General features: G+C 35.8%; 2 protein-coding genes across 3 annotated transcripts; both read left to right on the plus strand.

Moving 5' to 3' along the window:
• Positions 1–259: 259 nt before the first annotated feature.
• On the plus strand, positions 260–1900 carry LOC148868990 (putative pyridoxal 5'-phosphate synthase subunit PDX1). The gene is made up of 2 exons (XM_088972147.1): positions 260–512; positions 625–1900. Exon 2 carries the CDS (start codon positions 662–664, stop codon positions 1589–1591), a length of 930 nt encoding a protein of 309 aa, XP_088828273.1. The 5' UTR covers positions 260–512; positions 625–661; the 3' UTR covers positions 1592–1900.
• A 10548-nt stretch (positions 1901–12448) lies between these two features.
• On the plus strand, positions 12449–22002 carry LOC148868991 (phosphoinositide phospholipase C 4-like). 2 transcript variants are annotated; one of them, XM_088973858.1, is made up of 9 exons: positions 12449–13299; positions 13504–13700; positions 17001–17136; positions 17233–17475; positions 17600–17808; positions 17955–18072; positions 19710–19847; positions 19926–20012; positions 21358–22002. In XM_088973858.1, the coding sequence occupies exons 1-9, from the start codon at positions 12985–12987 to the stop codon at positions 21649–21651; spliced, it is 1737 nt and encodes a 578-aa protein (XP_088829984.1). In that variant the 5' UTR covers positions 12449–12984; the 3' UTR covers positions 21652–22002. The 2 variants fall into 2 exon arrangements, with proteins under 2 accessions (XP_088829984.1, XP_088829985.1); XM_088973859.1 differs by having other exon boundaries at positions 17275–17475.
• Positions 22003–23159: the final 1157 nt, after the last annotated feature.

Genomic DNA, 23159 nt, shown 5'->3' on the forward strand with positions numbered 1-23159 from the left:
ATCTCGAGGGGTAAATTAGTCAATCAAGTAATTGATCAATTTCTCGGTGTTCTTACACTGTTATATATAATGGGTGAATTTTCCAAAAAGTATCAATTTACCTAGAGGGTGTTTAATTGTTTATCTACCACCACCCACTGAAAACGTTAATCCTTTATTAATATTGGCAATGAAAATTAAGCGCGTTAGTTGATAAACAAACGATGCCTTAATATCATTATTGTGAAATGTTTTTAGGTCTGAAATACGGTTGGGTCATGGGGTGTGGTTGTAGGAAGAATCAACCCTAAATGCCTAAACAAACCCCACCCAGAACCGTGTAGGGTAATAAATCGGGTTTCAAAATGATCCACACCTAAGTCCAACACTCCAAGTTACCTTTATATAAGGCAAGGCCGTTTGAGTGTGGAAGCGTTCAATTTCCTTGCTTCACTTATCCCTATTTTCCTGTCCGGCCTTTCGCAGCCACAACCCTCTCTCTCTCTCTCTCTCTCTCTCTCGCTCGAGCTCGTGTAATTTCCTACTTACAACAACTCCTTTCCTTCTGTTTGTTTTGTTTTGGTTCGAAAGGTTTGGGGTTTATCATTTCTGAATTCTGATGTTGTTTCTGTAATTCTTTTTCAGGTGTGACTGTGAAGATCACTTTGCATCTTTAGACGAGATGGCTGGAACCGGTGTTGTCACGGTCTACGGCAATGGAGCCCTCACCGAGGCCAAGACGTCCCCCTTCTCCGTCAAGGTTGGACTCGCTCAGATGCTCCGTGGTGGCGTCATTATGGACGTTGTCAACGCCGAACAGGCTAGGATCGCCGAGGAGGCTGGCGCCTGCGCTGTCATGGCTCTCGAGCGCGTCCCTGCCGACATACGTGCCCAGGGCGGTGTCGCTCGGATGAGCGACCCCGGCCTTATCAAGGAAATCAAGCAAGCCGTCACCATTCCCGTCATGGCCAAGGCTCGGATCGGGCACTTCGTCGAAGCTCAGATCCTTGAGGCAATCGGTGTCGATTATGTCGACGAGAGCGAAGTCCTCACTGTCGCCGACGAGGAGAACCACATCAACAAGCACAACTTCAGGATTCCATTCGTCTGCGGCTGCCGCAACCTCGGCGAGGCTCTGCGGAGGATTCGCGAAGGTGCGGCCATGATTCGGACCAAGGGTGAAGCTGGCACTGGTAACATTATTGAGGCCGTCAGGCATGTGCGTTCGGTGATGGGTGATATTAGGGTTCTTCGCAACATGGACGACGATGAGGTCTTCGCCTTTGCTAAGAAGATTTCTGCGCCGTATGATTTGGTCATGCAGACTAAACAGCTGGGCAGGCTTCCCGTTGTTCACTTCGCCGCCGGTGGTGTGGCTACTCCGGCCGATGCTGCGCTGATGATGCAATTGGGCTGCGATGGTGTATTCGTCGGCTCCGGTGTGTTCAAGAGTGGTGACCCGGCTCGCCGCGCTCGGGCGATTGTTCAGGCCGTGACTCATTACAGTGACCCGGAGATTCTTGCTGAGGTGAGCTGCGGACTGGGTGAGGCCATGGTCGGGCTTAATCTTAAGGACGACAAAGTCGAGAGGTACGCGAACCGATCAGAGTAGGCATGTCCGTGTTGATAATTGGTGGTGATGAGGAACCAGAGAGGCAAATGGATTTGTGTTGAATTGAATTGCTTGGAGGTGAGCTCTGGATGTAGCTCATCAATATATTGGTTTTTTAACTTCATCTATTGTCTTTGATAGCACTAGAAACTTCTGGTGGGAATCCCTGGAATTATTTGATTCCCTCTTCACATACAGTAGTGAGGTTATAAGATTGATTTCTTCTATGTTACTGAAGAAACTACTTTGTCTTTCTTATGAATTAATTTTAATCTAATTCAGGTATTCATTTCTGATGATTTTATGGTACAAGATTGTTTCTCATGGATGAATTACTTCGGTTTGGTAGGAGGGGTTTTGCAAGAACATCACATGGACTATACTTTGCTATTTTTTTTTCTGGTTTATTCATAACTATTCCTTTTTGGGTTGGGATTTTTGAGTGCACCGATTGGGGAATTCCCCTGTTTTCTTTTATGTTTTGCTAAGCTTGTTCAGTCAGTGGTTCTCAATGATTATCTTAACTAAGTGTATAACTTAAATCGAGTGCAATTAGCAAAAAGGCTCATACTTCCTTGTGTTCTCTTGTTACATTTATACTGTTGATCTGACTCTGTTACAAAATGAAGCAGCAGTTATTCATGTTTCTCCAGTCTACTCCGTTACCAGACCCCTGCTGGCCTGCTCCTCTGCCTCTGGAGCATAGATTATAACGTCTGACTGAAGTAATACTTGCCTTCACATAGAAGTAAGAAGGCAGAATTTTATGGGTTAGTACTTAGAACCCGAATCTTTGTTTGTATCGATTAGTTGGTAGGGGGAAAAAGAAAAAAAAAAAAGAAAAAGAAAAGAAAAGGAAACACCCTAGGTTTTTGGTCTAAGGTTTGAACAGAATAGAGGCCCTAGATAAGGTGGTATTCTGAAACAGGATGGCAGAATTCATGTTGCCAACTAGCTTAATTTCCACAAGATTGATTTGAGCTATTACTTGAGACTTCAGAGTGTCATAAATTTTTTATTTTCATGGCTTCAGATGTTCAAATGCTTGAGAATTGTTACCTTGGTCTTCAGTTGTTCACAGACCTCCAAGCTTCATCAGTATTGTCAGACTTAGGAAGCAACCAAATCTGTGTTTAGGCTGCTCTGTTCTTAGAAATGTTGACATCCTTTTCTTTTTGTTTAATTTGAATGAGTTGAATGGCTGGACGAGATGATTGCACTGTTCTATCAATGATCTGTGACCAAAACGATTGTCCCTGGCACATAAAACATAATTCTATGTAATGTGAGGTTCAAAGTTGGGCCTTAGCTATTGCTATGTTATTGCAGTTGCTTATGGTTTCCCTGATATACTTGGCTTTTAATCACAGAAATCAAATGCCTTCACCATGGTTTGGTTCAGTCTGGTTTGAGTATTCAAACCATGAGAAGTCAAGTTACTATGGTATAAGTTCCAATGCATACAAATGTTTTGTTCATGCTTTGTTCTTATCCATTTGCCTGCTTATCCCATAGTTGATAATCTATTTCTTATAAAGCACATGCATCACACAGGTGGTCATGGGTGGGGGTGGGGATACCCACGTTATTTCATGTGGGGTCCTTGGGAAATTCTCCTGGCCCATCACAGGTCACACGAGAGAAAAGTTGCCAATGACGATAGGACGGGGCATTGCGTGCTAGTCAATTAGCCGCCTGGTTTTCTTCACGATATGTATGCCAGAAGGAAATGCTTGAGCTAAACTCGGACTCGAGGAACACACTCAGTGATGATGCTCTCCATGGGGGGGGGTTTAACTCTTTCCTTGAGGCAGTTGATCACGAGTTTCGAATCTCGTTCAATAATGTTAGGGAATTCTTAAAATTCAAAGCCATGTTGATGGCCTCTCAAGTAGCCTGATTTATTGAAGAGACTTTGATACAATAGGCTTTGAGATCCAGAATAAAACCCATATGATCCCCAGCAATGCACCCTATGGAGCACCAACTATCCGACTTATAGGATGCATTAAAATTAATTTTGATAGTCACGGGATTGGGATTACGCTATCTCTTTAGAAATTTCATTGGGATCAAAAGAAAAACAATATTTGATTTTTCCCCATTCCTCAATAAGCAAGAGTACTTTCTATAATAATTTGCGGACGAGCAAATTTATTGTTAAATCAATTGTCATTTCTATTCTTCCAAATAAACTACAACAAATTTTCTTTAACGAACTGTTCACTAATATAATCTTGATTTACATTAGCCATTTATCGAATTATCATTAGAACTTGGGATCGCTAGCAAGGATCCCATCTTTAACCAAATCTGCTTAGTAAAGGGGCACACAAGAAATAAATGCTTAGATGTTTCATTTTCATTGCAAAATTCATATTTGGGATTCAAATTCATACCTCTAGTAATGAGCTTACTTTTAGTTGGAAGCTTGTCATTGAACAAGAGGAATAAAATTACTTTAATTTTTGGAGGAATCTTAAGATTCCAGAAAGACCTTTTATAACCATTACCAACACCATTTCCACAATTCCGACTACATTCTTCATTGTAGGCCGATTTTATAGAAAAATTTCCATACAGAGTGAGTCTCCAAACAATTCTATCCTCTGATAACTTAGAGGGAATCAAGATTGGTTTGATGCAATGCCAAACACTACCATGAACTAGACCTGTTCATGGGTCGGGTGGCCCAACCCCTGAACGGGCTTGAACATGCAAATGAGCCCACGGACTTAACCTTGGGCCAAAAAGCTCGTTTTGCAATAAATTTGAGTTGGGCTTGGGATTTGCCAAAATAGCCCGGCTCAACCCAACCTATAGACTAAATTTAAAAAACCCTAAATCGAACCTCTCTTCTCTTTCACCTCTTTCCCCTTTGCCGAACCTCTCTTCTCTTCACATTCTCCTCAGTTCTCACACTCTCAGGCAGCCACAACCGGTGAGGCGGTGAACATTCACCAGCGCAACAACTCCGGCAGTGAGTCCTTTCCTCTCTCTCTCTCTCTCTCTCTCTCTCTCTCTCTCTCTCTCTCTCTCGTTCCTCTTCTCACTTCTCTTTCAAATCTTAGACACCGACGAGGCAATGAATATAGGCACCGGTAGCGGCGATGAGTTCTCTCTCTCTCTCTCTCTCTGACGTGAATTGACACACTTTTCATTGTTAAAATCGCAGCTCACCGCGAACTCAACTCCGACGAACATAGTCACCGGCGGTGAGTAAAAGCCTAGGCTCGGGCTCAGGCCTAAAAAATTTCTATTCATGAAGAGTAAAAGCCCAGCCCGGCCCATGAACAGGTCTGCCAGGAACAAGAGTCTTAATAAGATCCTCCTTCCAAATCTTTGTATCATGGTCAATAACATTGCAAACACGAAATTCCAAGTTTGACACAACCTTTGGATCAACAATCTCAAGGAAAGTGGAGTTACCAACCCAATTGTCCCTCCAGAAGTTAACATAATTACCATTACCAATCTTCCAACTGATACCACTCCTAAGAAGATCTCTGGAGGCAAGAACACCTCTCCAAGCCCAAGAGATACCATTCTTAAACTCCACCTCCATAAAGCCTAATTTATTTAAATACATGGCTTTAACCACCTTAACCCATAAGTTGTCTTTGTTAGTAATAATCTTCCACCCTAGTTTAGCAAGGAATGCCTTGTTAGCCCATTTCAGTTTTTTCAATCCAAGATCCCCCATTTTCTTGGCCGTATACATTCTCTTCTAGTTAACAAGTATAGGATTTCGACTTCTAGAATTGGACCAAATAAAATCCCTTTGGGATTTTTCTAGCTTGTTAATGACATTATTTGGGATTTTAAAAGATTGCATTGCAAATTGGGGAATTATAGAGGCAACATAATTAATTAGGGTCAACTTGCCAGCAAGGGGGAGAGTATTTTTCTTCCAACTAGCAAGTTTATTAGCCATTTTCTTGCTAAGAGATCTAAAACCCCTTTTGAGACTCTCCCATTAATAACAGGAGCACCCAAATAACTTTTATCTTTTTTCTCCAAAGGAATTTTAAGAACTCTGGCCATAATCTTTTGAAGCCTACTAGAAATATTCTTGGAAAAGGAAATAGAAGACTTAGAGTAGTTTGGCATCTCGCCAGAAGCCAAAGCAAAGCTATTAAGGATATTTTTCACCTTAAGACAAGCATTAATTGAAGTTTTCACAAAAACCGTATAATCATCAACAAACTGCAAAGGGCTACTGAGGAGATAAACAATAATTTAATTAAAGAAGTTACAAATGAGGAAATTTTCAATACCATAAATTCCATGAAGGATCTCAAAACCCTTGGCCTGGAAGGACTTAATGTCTTGTTTTTTAAGAGATTTTGGAGCATTATTGGAGATACGGTCTGTAGGACTATAAAGGCTTTCTTTCACCAAGGGAAAATGAGTCGAAACTTAAATAAAACTTTATCATGCTTATTCCGAAGTTGGATAACCTTGAAGTGGTCAATAGCTTTAGGCCCATTAGTCTTTGTAATGTGATTTATAAGATCATCTCAAAAATCTTTTTGAATAGGATTAAGCCTTTTTGGATAATATTATCTCTCCCTACTAGAGTGCTTTTATTCCAAATAGGCAAATATCAAACAATATTCTCATAACCCATGAGATGATCCATACTATGAAAAAGAAGAAGGGTAAAACAAGAATCATGGCTTGCAAAATTGATATGGATAAGGCTTATGATAGGTTGGAATGGGACTATTGGAAGAGTCGTAAACAAGTTTGGTTTTCATAATAAATGGATAAATTGGGCTATGGAATGCATTAAATCAGTTTCTTTTCAAATTCTTATTAATGATTCTCCTTCTAACGAGGTGAGAGCAATAGGGGAATCAGGCAAGGGGACCCCCTATCTCCCTACATCTTTGTGCTTTGTGCTGAAGCCCTCACCAGTATGTTGGTGAAAGAATCCACGAGTGGGGATAAGCTTGTTTGTTGCAAGGCATCAAGTTGCCAATACTTTGATATACAAAAGTGCTTCTTTTAATAATAGTTTTTTATGGCTAAAATGGTTAGTCTTATTTACTTGAGAAAGAAAAGAACATGGGTAGATGCATTTACTTGGTAAATATTTCCTAATTCCTAGGAAACATTTATCTGGGTAAGTAACTTTTCGGAAAAATATTTCCTAATTATTAGGAAATATTTACCTCTTTTTGAAAAGAGAATGGGGCCTTACTGTTTAGATTTTAGAGGAAAAAAAATGCTGCTCTGGTAGATTCAAACCCATGTCTAATAATATAAAATAGGCCTTATAGAATCTTAATTATATATTTTTCATGTCGTTTGTGGATTATATCCATTTTCTTGTTTTGCTCGAGGCTTGCCTTGGCACTACTCCCAACCACTTGGCATGAGTTACAAAGAATGGCTTTAACCATTTGCGTTTGCCTAATTGGTTACTGCAACTTCAGATCTTTACCAATATAACTAATTTCAGCTCTACATACCTCTGGCTCTTTAGTACTGTTACCTCTATGGGATGAATACGGGCATAGAATTTAGGTTCGTCTTGGATGGTATACATTGTTCAGAGATAACATCCACTCTGTGTAGATAGTCCAGTGAGCACGCAGTAGTAACTATTGAATCTTGAGTATAAGATGTTTTATGCCAAACAGGAATATCAATCAGGTATTCTGATGGCATTTATTTTGGATGCTCAGAAAGATTTGATGAAAATACGACGCTTACAGGAGTGATTATGGAATTGTGGGTTCCGAATTGGTTGATAGGTTTCACTGCCCATGCACCCATGTTCTAGATGTTGGAGATGATACAGCAGGATACAAAGATAGGAATATATGATCTTTATGTCTTGAGTTTCTTCTGTCAATACAGCCACTGTGCATTTTTTTTTTTTTTTTTGTTCAGATGATAATATTTGAGCTATATTTTTGTCCATTTATCATGAAAAGTTCTACAGTAACCGTTACACAGAATGACAGAAATACAGAAATAAAGGTAGTCAACCGAAAATAAAAAAAATTCTTTTTTCGAATTATATATATATTTTTTATTTTTATCAATGACATATATTTAGATTGCATGTTTCAATAACAACAGAGAACATAGGTTGTGTTTATAGAGAACAAACTGCAGATTAAAAACCAGCAATAATTAATAATTAATGGTAAGGGTGATCATTTTGAGCACGGCCCGGCCCATAAATTCCGGGCCTGAGCCTAATACTTCAAGCCCGGTCTGGCCTAACCTGCATATTTTTAAATGTATATAGTTTATAGATAATTTATGCATATCCATATCCATATATTTTATTTTATGTTATATTATATATTTTATATAAATATTATTTTTTTGAAAAGTATATATAAATATTATAAGATGAGACCTATAATACATATTACATGTAATAATTTGTATTATATAATGTAGAAAATAAATTTTATATGCATATTACATAATATACAATACAAAATAGCATATATATAATGTACTATTTTTACATAAAAAGATAGGGCCGAAATTAGTCCTGGCTCGACCTGGGCTTAGGCAATAGCTCTTATCAGAGTTGCAAAGGCTGGTCCTTGCCCAACCCTTAATTAATGGTAGTTGTCTAAAATTAAAAAAAATGGTGCATTTTTTGCATGGTCTTTCGGCTATTTATAAGCCTGGTGGACCGCGATTCAGTCTTTCACCGTCTGGTTTGTGGTAGATCTAGCCACCAAAAGCTGATACATCAAAAATATGCGAGAAGGTCGTGATTTTTGAAAAGCTTCAAATGGAGTTTTTGATTGTTCAGATCTTAATGTAAAAGCTCAATACGTCTTTTAACTGTAGCTGCCAGAAGATCTTCCCCAAAAGACTTGTCAAACGACCTCATAATTTACTTAATTTTAAAAACAATTTTAATGATATCAAATTATCGATCAAATAACATGCACATTGACAGGTGGTTGGTAAGGTTATGTGAGTCATTTGATTCCATTCTCATAGCGGATCTTAACAAAATTAGGTATGCTTTATTGGAAGGAATCAGTCCGATCTTGATTCATAAATGCTCATTTACTAAAATACCCCTATAGTTTCATTGAATTATTAAAACCTACCATATACTTTGTTCTACTAAAACATCCCCTAGAGTTTGCAATCAATTTATTTAATTGAACTTCTATTGGATGAAAGTGAAAAATGACAGTTTTGGCCTTAAACAAAAGAACTATTGGATGAAACTCTACCTTTACTGTTTACATATTGTCTTAAAGCATCCCCAAGTTTCTGGACAATTGACATGTTAAGATAGTCTCGATCCATTCAGAACTTCAAAACCATTTTAATTGAGGAAAACGGAAATGTGTAGAGTTTTTTCTACCAATGAAAATGTGCTAATCAGAAACGGGGATGAGTGTTCTACAAATGTAACCATCCAACATTTTTTTCCCAACTTGTCCATCTTTAGCTGTTGCATTCCGGAAATTTACAATTGCATTCCGAAAATCTATGGTTGAACAAATCAATGTTCAGCTCTAATATATCCAATGAACTGAAAAAGATTTGGGGGTTTCTCATATGCAATTAAGAAAAGAACAAAATACTGAAAAAGAGAATTCTAGAATCTTGAAGCTAAACCGGTTCTCGGTATAGAAGAACGGAATCCGCCAAGACGGCCTTGGAGTCGGTGAAAACTTTGAAAGGAGTAGTAGAAAAATCAACTTTATTGGCAGTTTCAGTGAAGATTTCGGTGCGATCGGAGGGATTGGTTTCGACAGCGATCCATTAGCTCCATTCCAAGAATTCCTTGAGGAAAACCGGGGAAGTTCTTGACATCAAGGTGGTAGTGAGCTGGCCTCCAGGTGCTATGTCGTTGGCCATCCATCCTTCGAAGAGGAGGATGGGTTTGAGGCTTTGAGCTCGGCCTGAGAGGTGTAGATGGTGAAAATGTGAGCCACGGGGTTTTAAGGGTTTGGAGATTCTCCATGGTGCAGGAGACTTTATCCTCGGCTAAAACCTAATTGGAGAAGTACAGACAGGCTCATTGTAGATTTCTGAATCCCACTGCAGAACTATAAACATTTGGAATGTCAAATACCCCATTCTACACACCAATGCACGCCCATAAATTGGCATCAATTTCGAGCTGGCACCTACCCCAAATGTACTTTGGGCTTAAAAATTCTAACCCTGGGCTGAACCGTCATTATCCCAAACCTAGTAGCTTTGCACTTTATGGGTGCAAAAAATGGAGACTTGAGTCACTTTGACTGAGGAACTAAGGTCCCATTGAATATTTGATTATTGAGTAGTTGATTAAGAGAGTGCTATCACTATGATGTTTATCACGTTTCAGAAGATGTTTCGTCTATTAAACATCCGATTTCAGCTTAATCAATCTAAAAAGAGAGGACTTCCGTAAATGCATCCATGAGCGTTTACAGCTCTTTATTATGAGGTCTTTAAGGGTAATTTAGGGATTTTTAAAAAATATATCAATCACATGATGTCATACTTGATAGAAAATTAACAGTAGGGAGGTTTTGGACAATTGTTAGAAAACTTGGGGGGTACTTTAAGACAACAAGGGTAGAGTTCATTAATTAGCTAAACCATAAGGGTAGTTTAAGAAATTTGTACAAATAAAAATGTCATTTTTGTCGCTAGTAATACATGAGCAACCACTCTATTTGGTTCTATTTGGTTAATTTTTGTTTTCTATATGAAAAATGTTAATGATACTTTTAGAATACATTCTCCACTCCGTTTAGGTGATCATGTTACTATTTTCATATGACAGAACAAATAATTCTTAATGAAATGTTGATTAAATAAATATGTTTTGAACTATAGGGAGTACTTTAGTAAATAAAAAGTGAAAACTATTTGTTCTTAATGAAATATTGATTAAATAAATAGGTTGCAAACTATAGGAAGTGTTTTAATAAAATGAAAACAATAGGGTATGTTCTAGTAAATGACCCGTTTATAAATTTGCTACACTATAAAGATTGATATTTTAAAAATTGGGGAGTGTTTTACATTAGCTATGCTTTTGTTCAAGGTTTTATGTATCACGAACGCAAAGTATTAAAGAGACAATTTTAAAAGGCATATCAAGATTTGCTTAGGATATGCATGGATACGGACAAAAAAAAATCAATATGTGTACGGATACATTAGAAAATTCAAATAAATCATAAAAAAGTTATATTAAATGCAATAAATATGAATCTTATATAATTATAATTAAGTTATCTAACATATATACTTTAATGGTTTATATGAAATGTGAAATAAATTGGGAACCATTGAAAAATGTTAGAAGAACTAAAATGTATCTACGTGGCTATGTGTGTGTATATATTTATAATAATATTTATTAATATATAAATTTTGATAATCAATTTTAATATTTATTAAAAATCATCCATAAAGAAAGGTATCCACTGAAAAGAGAAATAAGAATTAAAATAATATTACTATTACAAACAATTAAGTTACAGTATAGTGGTTGACTTGTAGTCCTTGTAAATTAGAAACTAGTGCTTAATTGTTTCCTTTTTTTTTTTTAAAAAAAAGGCAAATTTAGTGGCTTGTCAAATTCAAATTCAAATTTGAACATGACTTTAAACATAATCTTAAATGTAGCATTTAATTCAATTGCAAATTTGTATATTGCCTTTAATGGCGTGTCATTAATGTAACACCTAATTAAGAGTGATAATGTAATACTTAATTAAGAGTGACCTAAATTAAATTTGAAGAAAGAGGGAAGTTGAATTTGAAAAGCTGTCAAAATTAAGTGAGAGGGGGGCGTTAGTAAATTAGAACTGTATTGGCTGGTAGTATAGTGAATGAGGCTGTTTTGGTTGCAGTGCAAATTTATTTGTACTAGTACAAATGTAAGAAATGCAAATTCTTATTTAATTTTGTATTGAATTTTATTTTATTTTATTTTATTTCATGTCTTAATTTATTTCATTTACACTACAATCAAACAAAATAAGCTAAAATTTAAAACAAAAATAGGTCAGGATTTACGTTCAAATCATTTGCACTGCCATGATTTTGCATCAGTGCAAATTTATTTGCATTGCAACCAAATACAGCCTAAAGACACATAATGTATTGGCTGGCACAGACAGATATGTTGCGAATTTTCAGACTTTGCTTTTGTTTCATTTGGTTTTGAAATTGCCACATCAATATAAAAAGATAAAATACTTTTTTGAATTCTGTTTTTTTATTTTTTTCTAAAGGCAAAAAGAAGTTGGTTTTGTTTAAAAAAATAATACATGTTTTTGGAACCATTTTAAAATAAAAACCAACTTTGGAATATATGAAAACACATTTTTTAAACAACAAAGTTTCAATAAATATGTTTTTTGTTTTCAGTTTTGGAAACCAAAACACAGAGATTTTCTTTGTTTTCTTTTAAAAATCATTTTACCTTCAAAATAGTTGGTTTGTTTTGTTTTTGGATCTGGGAACAAGAAAGATAATTAGTTTCGTTAGGTGGAAGAAGTACAAATACAAAATTGTACAGTGCAAATACATTCAAAATAATACATAATACAAGGTTTTGTAATATACAAATTTGTGTTTGTACTTTTTCTAAATTAAGCCTTATTTTTGAAAATATGCCTCAATAACATTGTTTTTAATATACATTTAAGTGCTATTGAAGAAATTAATGATTCCTCAAACCTCCCTTTTGATTCTTCAGGAGATGGAGATGATTTTTGACAAACATGGTCCTTCAATGCACCAGTTTATATAGTTCACATAAGAAACGGGCTAACTTAATTATATGGAACTCTCATACCTTATGGTTATGGTTACAACTACTAATCAAAGATACTGATTTGGGAGCAGTGGTAGATATAGGATTTTTTGTTGAAGGGTTACAACTACGAATCCGATCCGATCCGTTAGCGTCCCTAGTCCCGGAAATGTAGGCCGCGTGAGGAGCCCATTCGCTCAGCTCTCGTCATTTTCGTATGGTCTCTCATGCGCAGTCCGCAGAATTCCCCTCCTCACTTTCTCTTGTCCCGTCTCCATTCTGGCTGCTCTCTCCATCGATCCATTTCCACAAACCAGGAAAGAATCCAAATGCGAAGCTATGTCTTAAAATCGATCAATCGATCGTTGGGAATTCGAGAAGAAGAAGAAGATTACAACATCAACACAGAGGGAAATCGCAGGAGGAAATTGAGTAGCTACAAATGATTTGGTCGATCCTCCAAGTCTCCACATGAAGCGGAGGAAATAAATTGATGGATGAAGAGCTTGGCTTTGCATTGGATTCAACCAACACCACCAGTCGCTCCTTCGAGCTTGGCAGAAACGCAAAAGGATAATACAGAGGAAACCGATGCATTAACTTAAAAGGAGAGATCGGAACCAGAGAAATGGGGAGCTATAAAATGTGTATATTCTTCACGAGGAAGTTCGACTTCAACGAGGCTCAGCCTCCGCCGGACGTGATGGAGGCCTTCGAGAAGTTTTCGGAAGGAGAGTCTCATATGACAGCCGAACAACTCCATCGTTTCATGGTCGAGTTTCAGGGAGACGCCGACACGACAACCAACGATGCCAAACGAATTATCCATAAGGTTATTGATAAACGGCACGCTGTTACTAAAATCGCGAGGCATAATTTCAAACTCGAAGATTTCTACTATTATCTCTTCTCGGACAATCTAAATCCTCCTATCCATGATCAGGTTTTGCTTTCGTCTTCTCTTACTTTTTCCTGATTTAATTCTTATTATTTTTTTTGCTCGCTGAGCTTCCTTCAATTAGAATCGTTGGGTCTCTCTCTCTCTGCAAAGTGCAGATTATTTTTTTTTTTCTAATTTTGATTTTATGGAAAAGGTTTTACTGAATGAAGAATATTGATTTATGCTGACAAATAATTGTTAATCCAGGTTCGCCAAAATATGAATTTTCCATTGTCCCATTACTTCATATATACGGGTCACAATTCTTATCTCACTGGGAATCAACTCAGCAGTGATTGCAGTGATGTCCCAATCATAAAGGCACTAAAAAGAGGTGTTAGGGTAATCGAACTAGACATATGGCCAAATTCTTCAAAAGATGATGTTCATGTTCTTCATGGAAGGTATGGGATTCTTGTTCTAAATCATCAAATTATGGTATATTGTTCTTAGTTGTGGAGTTGTTTATTACAAATGCTATGGCTTTATTTTTGTAAGTTTTCTAGAAAATTAAGGCTGTGTTTGGTTTGAGATAAACTTTTCCTACCTTTTCTTTCAAATCAATTACAGCCTAAATGAACGAATCATTTATTTATTGTTTTGGATATGGATAATCCCAACCCATAACCCCCCACCCCACGTGCAGTTAGAATTCGATCCCAAATCTCTCCTACGACCACCAATAGATTCAATATAATATTATATACTGAATATGCTTAAATATTTTATAAACAAAATTTTTATTTTTATAAATAATAAACATGTTATTATCTAGTGTAAATTAAAATATCAATTAATACTTTATAAGAATAAATTAAAATTATATACATATATGAATATTCTCTTATTAATATTTTTATTTGTATAAATTTATTGAAAGTAAAAAAAATAATTTTTGAATATAAATATAATATTGGTAGATTTTTTTATTTCATTTATATTTATAAATATTAATTTTTAATATTATTCTATTTAATTTTAAGTTGGAACTATTAAACATAAACATATGACATTTCTTTAGATTGCAAGTTTACAATAAAAGTGATAAAAAATGTGGCTTAGTGGCTTAAGTCACTAAGCACTTTAAATCAGAGCTTATACTTGGGTTTGAATCGCATCAATCACAACATTTTTTTTGGATAGAAGTTAAGTGCACATTTGTGCATCGCATGTATCGGTATCAGTCGATATGGTACCGTATCATAGCAATAAAGACAACTAGCATGATACAATGCTAGTCATAGTTAGGGGGTGTCAACGATATTCGAAAATCTGATTTCGAATTCAAGATTCAACATAATCGAATAGAATTTGAATAATTCAGATATGACCTGATTTGATTCGATAAATATCCAAATTTGACCAATTATTTAATTCTTATATATAATATAAAATATTGATTTTATATATTTATTAATTACCTAAAATAATTAATTAGTTGAATTCAAATCGAACTGAATATTCAAATATTTAATCGAATTCAAATTCGGATATGAATTTTCAATATCTATCAGATATCGAATCGAATTCAGATATTGGATTTTCTAGTCGGATTCAAATTTGGATATTGCCTAACTTGATTCAAACTCGATTTGTTTACACCCCTAGTCATAGGGTATCACCTATTTTAATCCTTGGAAGTAACAATAGAGTATGAGAGAATGAACAACTTTTCTTATCTTGGATTTGGTCCTCACAAGACTGTGCTCACAGCCTCACACCATTCATACCGTCCTTTGTAGTCTTTCATTAGGAATGTAGCCAATCTCCCTTTTATGAAGGAAAAATATATTTTTTAGGGAGATGCAAGAACATTAAAAATACTACCCAATAAGGCAATAACTTAGGCATATCCTAAGAACATTAAAAAAATCAATGGCTCTCCTTCCATGTGGACATTAGGGCTATAAATGGATTGGATTCAGATCAAATCTAGTTACATCCGCATTTATATTTGATTATGAAATTTTTTAGATTTGCATTTGTATGTATCTGATTATTATGTTGGGTTTTAGATCATCTTCATATGTAATCTACAACCATCTTATTGTGTTTAAAATGACCGAAAAATAAAAATAAAAAATAAAAAATGTAATTATTTTTAAAGTGTATATGTATATATGTATAATAAATGTATATAAATGCGAACATTAGGACTGTAAATATATGTAAAATAAATGTATATAAATGCGGACATTAGGACTGTAAATATATGTATAATAAATGTATATAAATGCGGACATTGTGAGATAGGTTACCTTAGATCTACACCAACCCCACACATGATGCGGACATTAGGACTGGAAATGGATTGGATTCAGATCAAATCCAGTTGCATCCACATTTGCATTTGATTATGAAGCTTTTTAGATGTGCATTTGTATGTATATGATTATTATGTTGGGTTTTTGGATCATATTCATATTTAATCTACAACCATCTTATTGTGTTTAAAATGACCAAAAAATAAAAAATAATAATAATAATGTAATTATTTTTAAAGCGTATATGTATATAGGTATAATAAATGTATATAAATATAAAGTTTTAAATTGATCAATTATAAACTTTATATAATTATACCTAATATATATGTATATATATATATATATATTATACATAAAATAATAAATTTTAATTGGACTCGATTTTTAGTTGGATTGAATGGGGTTAAATTTGCATCTAATTCGATTATTATTATTTATTTGTTGTTAATCACTGCTTGACACCTCCATAGGGATCATTACCGTTATTAATTGGATGCAAATTCTAAAATCCAAATTCCAAATATATGATAATTGGATTTGGAGTCAAATTGAGCAATTGGATTTTCGAAGTCCACTAACAACCCAGTGTGCATGTCCAAACTAACCCCTAAGCTCAATCTGGAAACTATCTATCTATCTACACACACACACACACACACACACACACACACACACACACATATATATATATATATATATATATATATAATGAATTTTATATTAATATATAAGTAGAATTTTTATATTTTTCATAATAAAACTAAAATTAAATAAAAATTTTAGTTTATAAAACAAATCATAGTTTTATAATTAACACGGGTAAGTTTATCCCTGTCCCAAACCCAAACAAATATTATTATGCTTGTGGTGTGGGCCGAGCTAGGTTAGGCAATGTATAAAATTGTTAATACAATATCAAAATTTGGCTGGAGATTAAGGGGTTAGGTGTCGAGGATCAATCAAAGCCCAACCCAAAGTCTTAAGCCTCTAGCTCGGAACTAGATTAATTTAATTATCACTACAACCTAACTTTATATATTTTCTAATCTTTAAGTATTTTAAATGTTTAAGTAACATTTACAAAAAATTGTAACGTTTAATCAATAATAAAATAAAATAAACAAAATAAAACACAAACAGATAATATAAAAAATAATTATTATTTTATTAAGTAATTAGCAGTAATTTATTTATTTATTTGTTAAAACTTATTAATATAATTAATCCAATTTACTAAATTATTAAGATATAGATTGATTATTTTAAACAACGTTGCATTCCTTCTTTACCTCAGCCCACTATATTTTGTCATTACGAGACACGTGTTATTGGTGAATTTGAAATTTCAGTTTTATAGAATCTTTTGTTTCAGAAGCCGTCAGTTATTTCCTTGATTACTTTTTTCATGAAGCAATCTCTGTTTCTGTGTTACTGTAGGACGCTAACTACTCCAGTGTCACTAATAAAATGTTTCCACTCGATTAAAGAGCATGCTTTTTCTACGTCCCCATACCCCGTCGTTATAACTTTAGAAGACCACCTGACTCCAGATCTTCAAGCTAAAGTAGCTGAGGTGAATAGTTTTTCTTTTTTCTTTTTTTTTCTTTGTGGATTTTACCTGCACATCTTGTTTTTAATTCCTTCCTGACAATAAGAAATTTTAATCCAGATGGCCACTGAAACATTTGGAGATATGCTGTATTTTCCTCAGGCGGAATGTTTACTAGAATTCCCTTCGCCTGAAGAATTGAAGTACCGGATTATTCTTTCAACCAAGCCACCAAAAGAATACCTTGAGTCCAAGACTTGGATTAATAGAGGAAATGACCCACAGGGAGGAAAAGATTCTGATGAAGAACCATGGGGAAAGGAAGCTGTAGACCCAACAGCTGAATTTGAAACTGATGATAAGGTGTGCTTACAGAAGCCTACTTGCTATACTTCTGATTTTGCACAATAATTTTAATGTCTTGGATGGCTTTGAATATTGCATCGCTGAGTGCTAGAATGACGGTGATTGGAATGAAAACAATCAGGATGATGAAGATGCCGATGACGACGATGACTACAACTCACGCCAGTCAGGGGCACCCCAGTATAAGCGCTTAATTGCTCTCCATGCTGGGAAACCGAAGGGTAGATTAAAGGAGGCCCTAACTGTGGAATCTGGGGGAGTTACACGCCTTAGTTTGAGTGAACAAGAACTCGTAAAGGCTACAGTATCTCTTGGACCTACACTTGTGAGGTATTTTAGTTGTGTCAAGTCAAATATCAAAATACATAGTTTTTCATTTAGTAATAGGGTTGTGGAATCTTTTACTTTGGTTACTGATCTATAAGAGTGAGTTTCTTCATGTCATTGACCTTGACGCATGGTGTTTGTGTTTCTAGGTTCACCCAGAAGAATTTTCTGAGGATATACCCAAAGGGTACACGTTTTAACTCCTCTAATTATAATCCACTAATTGGTTGGATGCACGGAGCTCAAATGGTTGCATTTAATATGCAGGTCAGTTTCTAGATAAAATAGCCACCAGATTTAAATATTCTTCGAATGTGATGCCTTTCTTTTCTTTTCTTTTTCTCTTTTTTCTTTTTTTTTTTCCTGCTTCATGTACCCTAAATAAATTGCATTATCACCTCTTAATGGCCAAATGGTGCTATACTTTTTTTTAAAGAGATTATATCCTTTATTTGGGCAACCTTAGTTATCAATAGTCACCATTGCAACAGGCTTCGGTTTTTTATAGGTTTCAATTGTGAAAGGTTTCTATTTCACCCTTTTCAGAAGGTAGAGTAAGAAATGGAATATTTCCAATCATTACTGAAACTGCTCCAAGTATTATTTATTTGTGGATGTGATTGAGTGGTTCCGCTTGCAAGTCGTGGGAAGGTAATAATTTGTGTGATAGTTCATATCATCTTTTGAATCAGTTTCTCCATGCTAAGGTTAGCAACTGGATTTATGTTTACACCATTTCTGAAACAGTTCAATTGGGACTATTGTCAGTTAAAACTTAAAAGAGTCATCAGGGAAATGGAAATATAAAGGACTAGACCAGATACTGGGATAGGAAAAAAGTAATGAGAATTAAATCAAGTAATATTTAGCTTGGAAAATCTAGATTGCAATACCAAAGGTAAATTTAATATTAGTATAAATTTCAGATAAAGCTTATGAATGTTTGGAGGAAAATAAAATAAAAAATAAAAAGCATACCCTGAGGTTTCTCAAGTATAGCTGGCCTCTCGTGGGATTTGTAGTAGCATCAGTTATCATACATACCTCTGAGATTATTTAAATTCATCAAATTGGAAACATCTAATGTCATTCAAAAATCATATTTAAAGATAATTGTACACATTGACGAGCTTTTCCTTGGCCAATAAATAAGCCATGGTCAAAATGGTATTTAAAATATACTTATTAAATAACTTGTCTTGTCCTTATGACAAATTTTTAAGAATGGAGATAAGGGATGCTTGGTGTTTACAAGGAACTTGAAGATGAGGCTCATTTCATCGGGTGTGCTTCACCTGGTTTGTTGCCATGTCTTAATTGATTAACCTCGAATTTAATATTTACTAGGTAATTTATTATATTAATTATAGGTCGTACTTTCGATGTTTAGAGTTTAAACAGTTAGTCTATGTAGGACTTGAATGTACAAGGTTAAAATCTTTAGGTTAACAACATGTTGCATGATGGCATGAAAATTGAGCTAAAAGGCCCTTTGAGATACTTATTCCTTGATTTGCATATATTTTATTGGATTTTCTTTCGTTTTCTTTTCACAAGTATCCTTGCCTTACCATTGTCAAAATATCAGTGGTGATCATTCTATACTAGAGATTATAGGAGAGGCAATTGACTTCATTAGAGACCTATGAACTCTACCATAATTTAACCAGTAAGCAAATAAACAATTATACAAACTAGAATTCAATAAAACTAATGTAGCATCAATGAACTGACATGCTTTAGTTACTATCAGTTAAATCAAATTGTACACTTTGCATTTTAATTTTCACCTTCTGTTCCTTTGGAAACTGTACCTTCCAGCATCCTTCTCTAAGGTTTAGCGTAGAAATTGTTTTCTGATATTTGCTATGTCTAGAATCAATCTGTTAGCCTTAATTTGACAGGGATATGGGAAATCACTCTGGTTAATGCACGGGATGTTCAGGGCCAATGGAGGGTGTGGTTATGTGAAAAAACCTGATCATTTGATGGTCGAAGAATGTGATCCTAAAGTAATGTCTCCAGTTAAGAAAACATTGAAGGTGAGTGGATTATTTGAAATCACTTTTAATTTCCGTCGCGAAATTAACTGTAATTAGAACTAACATTTCATAAAACAGGTGCGAGTATACATGGGTGATGGATGGCATGTAGATTTCAAGAAAACACACTTTGATTCATACTCCCCTCCAGACTTCTATACAAAGGTAAAGTGGTGGTCTAAATTGGGATAAAAAAAACTCTGATTCCTTGGTCACTTTTATTTTATGAATAAATCATGCTCTACTTTCTATTTAATTGGATATTGAATTTAATCTATGGAATATATTCAATTTAAAATGTTCTATTAGATTGGAAAGGACCCACATTATATACATCAGCATGATTACTAATGAGTCTACTGGACCATATTATGCTGCATTTGTTTGTACATAAGAGAGCAAATAATGGATGGTGAAAAGTTAAAGCTAGATCATTTGCAGAAAATAATCATTTCTGGAAAAGCAATTTTTGCATGTTTGGTTGTACATGATTATATAACTAGCTTATTTTCTTGTAAACTAGGTCTAATGTCCTGATAATGATTAATACTGAAAGTGTTTGTAACTTAGGCTCAATTTGGAAGGAGTACAAATACAAATATGTTAACCGCAAAGCCTTGTATTTTGTATTACTTTGTATGTATTTGTACTCTTTCCAAACTGAGCTTTATTTTCTGCTTTGTTCCATGTAAGCAAATGAGCCATGGATGGGAAGTAAAGATATGGTCCTTAACTATTACTGGAAAGAAGAGATGATTTTGAAGCATCCCATGCCCAATAACTTAATGGCATGCTACAGATGATTGACTCAAGCACAATCTTTTGGCATATTCTTGCCTCCTGAAGTTTTGAAAACACTTCAGACTACAAGGATAAATATTTTGGTGGCACTGAAAACATTGAGCACATAGCTCAGACTGGGACCCCAAGGGCTGTCAAAATGTTTACATACTTGATCAGCCAAGTCTTATTGCATTATACACCTTATCCCAATCCTGTGATGGGCTTAGCATGATTGGTCCATGCCCATACCCTCTGCTCAAAATGGGACTTGCACAGGCACTTGAGTTTGGCAGTTAATTTTGTTCTCCAACCGTAGGCCTGTTGTTGGACTAGGATTTTGGTAGGCTTGAGAATATTAGATCCCTCTCAGCCTGTCCTTTGCTGCTGCTAATAATTGATGCCCACAAGTTCTTGCAGAAATTCAAGCCTGAGAGCTTGCTGATCCTGTTTTTTCCCATTGACATCTATTTCACATTTCAAGTGTCATGGGAGAGCAGCGATGAACTTGGCTAAATGAGTTTACTTCCTAATTGTCCAATATAAAGACATTTTTCTGCTATTCCTGCACATTTTATTATACTTATGATCTAGAGGACTGAGCCTTTTAGTTTCTTCTTTGTTGATATAAGTTGAGGGTACTAAACCTCTATCCTGCTTGAAAGTCCAAGAACAATTAACATGACCAACAATAATCAAATGGTCTCGCTGACGATCTTATTCTTGGCAGGTAAGAATAGCAGGAGCGGAAGCAGATTACGCAAAGGTGAAAACAAAGGTAGTGAAGGATGACTGGGTGCCAGTATGGGATGAAGAATTTGAATTCCCACTAACCGTGCCAGAGATGGCTCTGCTTTATATTGAAGTGCGTGAGCACGACAAGCATGAGAAGGATGATTTTGGTGGTCAGACATGTTTACCTGTTTCAGAGTTGAGGACTGGGGTTCGGACAGTCCCACTCTTTGACCGCGAGGGAGAGAAATACGAGACTGTGAGGCTTCTTATGCGATTTCAGTTTGTATGACATTTATGCTCTAGTTAGTTGCTGGTTGTGTTTCCTGTCATAAATACAGAAAATGCTTTATGCACTCTTGAGAAAACTCGATCAATGATAGGCAGATTGGCATGCAACCAGCCTCTCCATAATTAAATGGGTTGGATCCCACATTCAAGGCAGTTATGTACTAGGATGCAGTTACAAGTTCAGCTCAGGGAAAACATGCATTCTACTGCTATTCTTTTGTATTTCCACAGTTGTTTTGTTGGGCAAGATCAGTTGCATTCTGAGAGATGATAGTGTATATAGTGTATATTCTGGAGTAAAGTTCCATAATTTTTTCTCTCTTTTCCAATAATCTTCCAGCTTGTTCTTTAATTTCCTGGTATTTGGACTTGATTTTCGTGTGGCTATATTCTTCCCAGACTATGACTCCACATATCTTCTTGCTTAATTTGATACTTGTTTGCTTCAAAAATCCTTCTCAATCCTGAGGTGATGCATGGGTTGGTCCATAACCCTTATTATCATTTCTTGTTCCTTATGCATTAGCCTAGCATTACATACAATTCAACAACAAATGAAAACAAAAACAGTCACGTTGTAGAACACCCCTAAATTAGCTAAAAAAGATCTGGCAACCGGTATTTAGTTAAAGCTAGGAGACATCATTTGGATTTGGAGAGTTCACATCTGCGCCCTACAAGTCCCGCATCACATCCCCACCGTGTATTGTGAACATCTCCCGATGATAGTACCAGAACCGGTGATGCCATCATCGGGAGATGTTCACAATACATGGTGGGAATGTGCTGTGGGACGTTGTGGGAACTCCCCTCCACCCTATGTCCCTATATCCCAATATACGTATGGTTGGGATGTGCTGTGGGACACTTGTGGGACTCTATTTGTGGGGTGCAGATGTGAACTCCCCACCACCCTATGTCCCTACATCCCAATATACATATGGTTGGGATGTGCAGTGGGACACTTGTGTGATGCTCTCTGTGGGGTGCAGATGTGAACTCCCCTCCACCCTATGTCCCTACATCCCAATATACATTTGGTTGGGATGTGCTGTGGGACACTTGTGGGGTGCCTTCTATGGGGTGCAGATGTGAACTCCCCTCCTCCACCCTACACAGGTGGTTATAGAAATTTTAAGGCATCAATTGTCTGCTGCGTTTAGGTAGGCCAATGGCAACAGGGCTAGACGGAGACAGGGAGCCACTCCCCATCCTCATCCCCACCGACGGGGACAGGGATTTCCCCATCCTCATCCCCATAGGGAACCCATTCCCCACTCTGCACCATTTTTTATGATGTTCTATTCCATTCCAAAAAGAATTTAAAAAATCTTTGGATTTAGAAATGCAATTTGGGTTTGGTAAACTGGAGAGCAAAAAGCTAAAAACATGGACTTTTTTCCCAAGTTTTGGGCCAACAAAATATGCACTTTTTTGCTTTCCATAAGCTATTTTCTCTTTTTGCTGAGTCCAGAAACACTTTTCTTGTTTTAACGTATTTATATGGGA

Source organism: Nelumbo lutea, chromosome 2, assembly GCF_056320005.1.
Source record: "Nelumbo lutea isolate HS-2025 chromosome 2, American lotus-T2T, whole genome shotgun sequence".
NCBI classification, from domain to species: domain Eukaryota; kingdom Viridiplantae; phylum Streptophyta; class Magnoliopsida; order Proteales; family Nelumbonaceae; genus Nelumbo; species Nelumbo lutea.

Excerpts from the sequence above, each read along its gene's own strand:
- LOC148868991 (XM_088973858.1), top strand. The coding sequence starts at position 12,985 with ATGGGGAGCTATAAAATGTGTATATTCTTCACGAGGAAGTTCGACTTC. Across the intron at positions 17,137-17,232 it reads TTCAAGCTAAAGTAGCTGAG|ATGGCCACTGAAACATTTGG; the intron begins GTGAATAGTTTT and ends ATTTTAATCCAG. Across the intron at positions 18,073-19,709 it reads TGGTTGCATTTAATATGCAG|GGATATGGGAAATCACTCTG; the intron begins GTCAGTTTCTAG and ends TTAATTTGACAG.
- LOC148868990 (XM_088972147.1), top strand. The coding sequence starts at position 662 with ATGGCTGGAACCGGTGTTGTCACGGTCTACGGCAATGGAGCCCTCACC.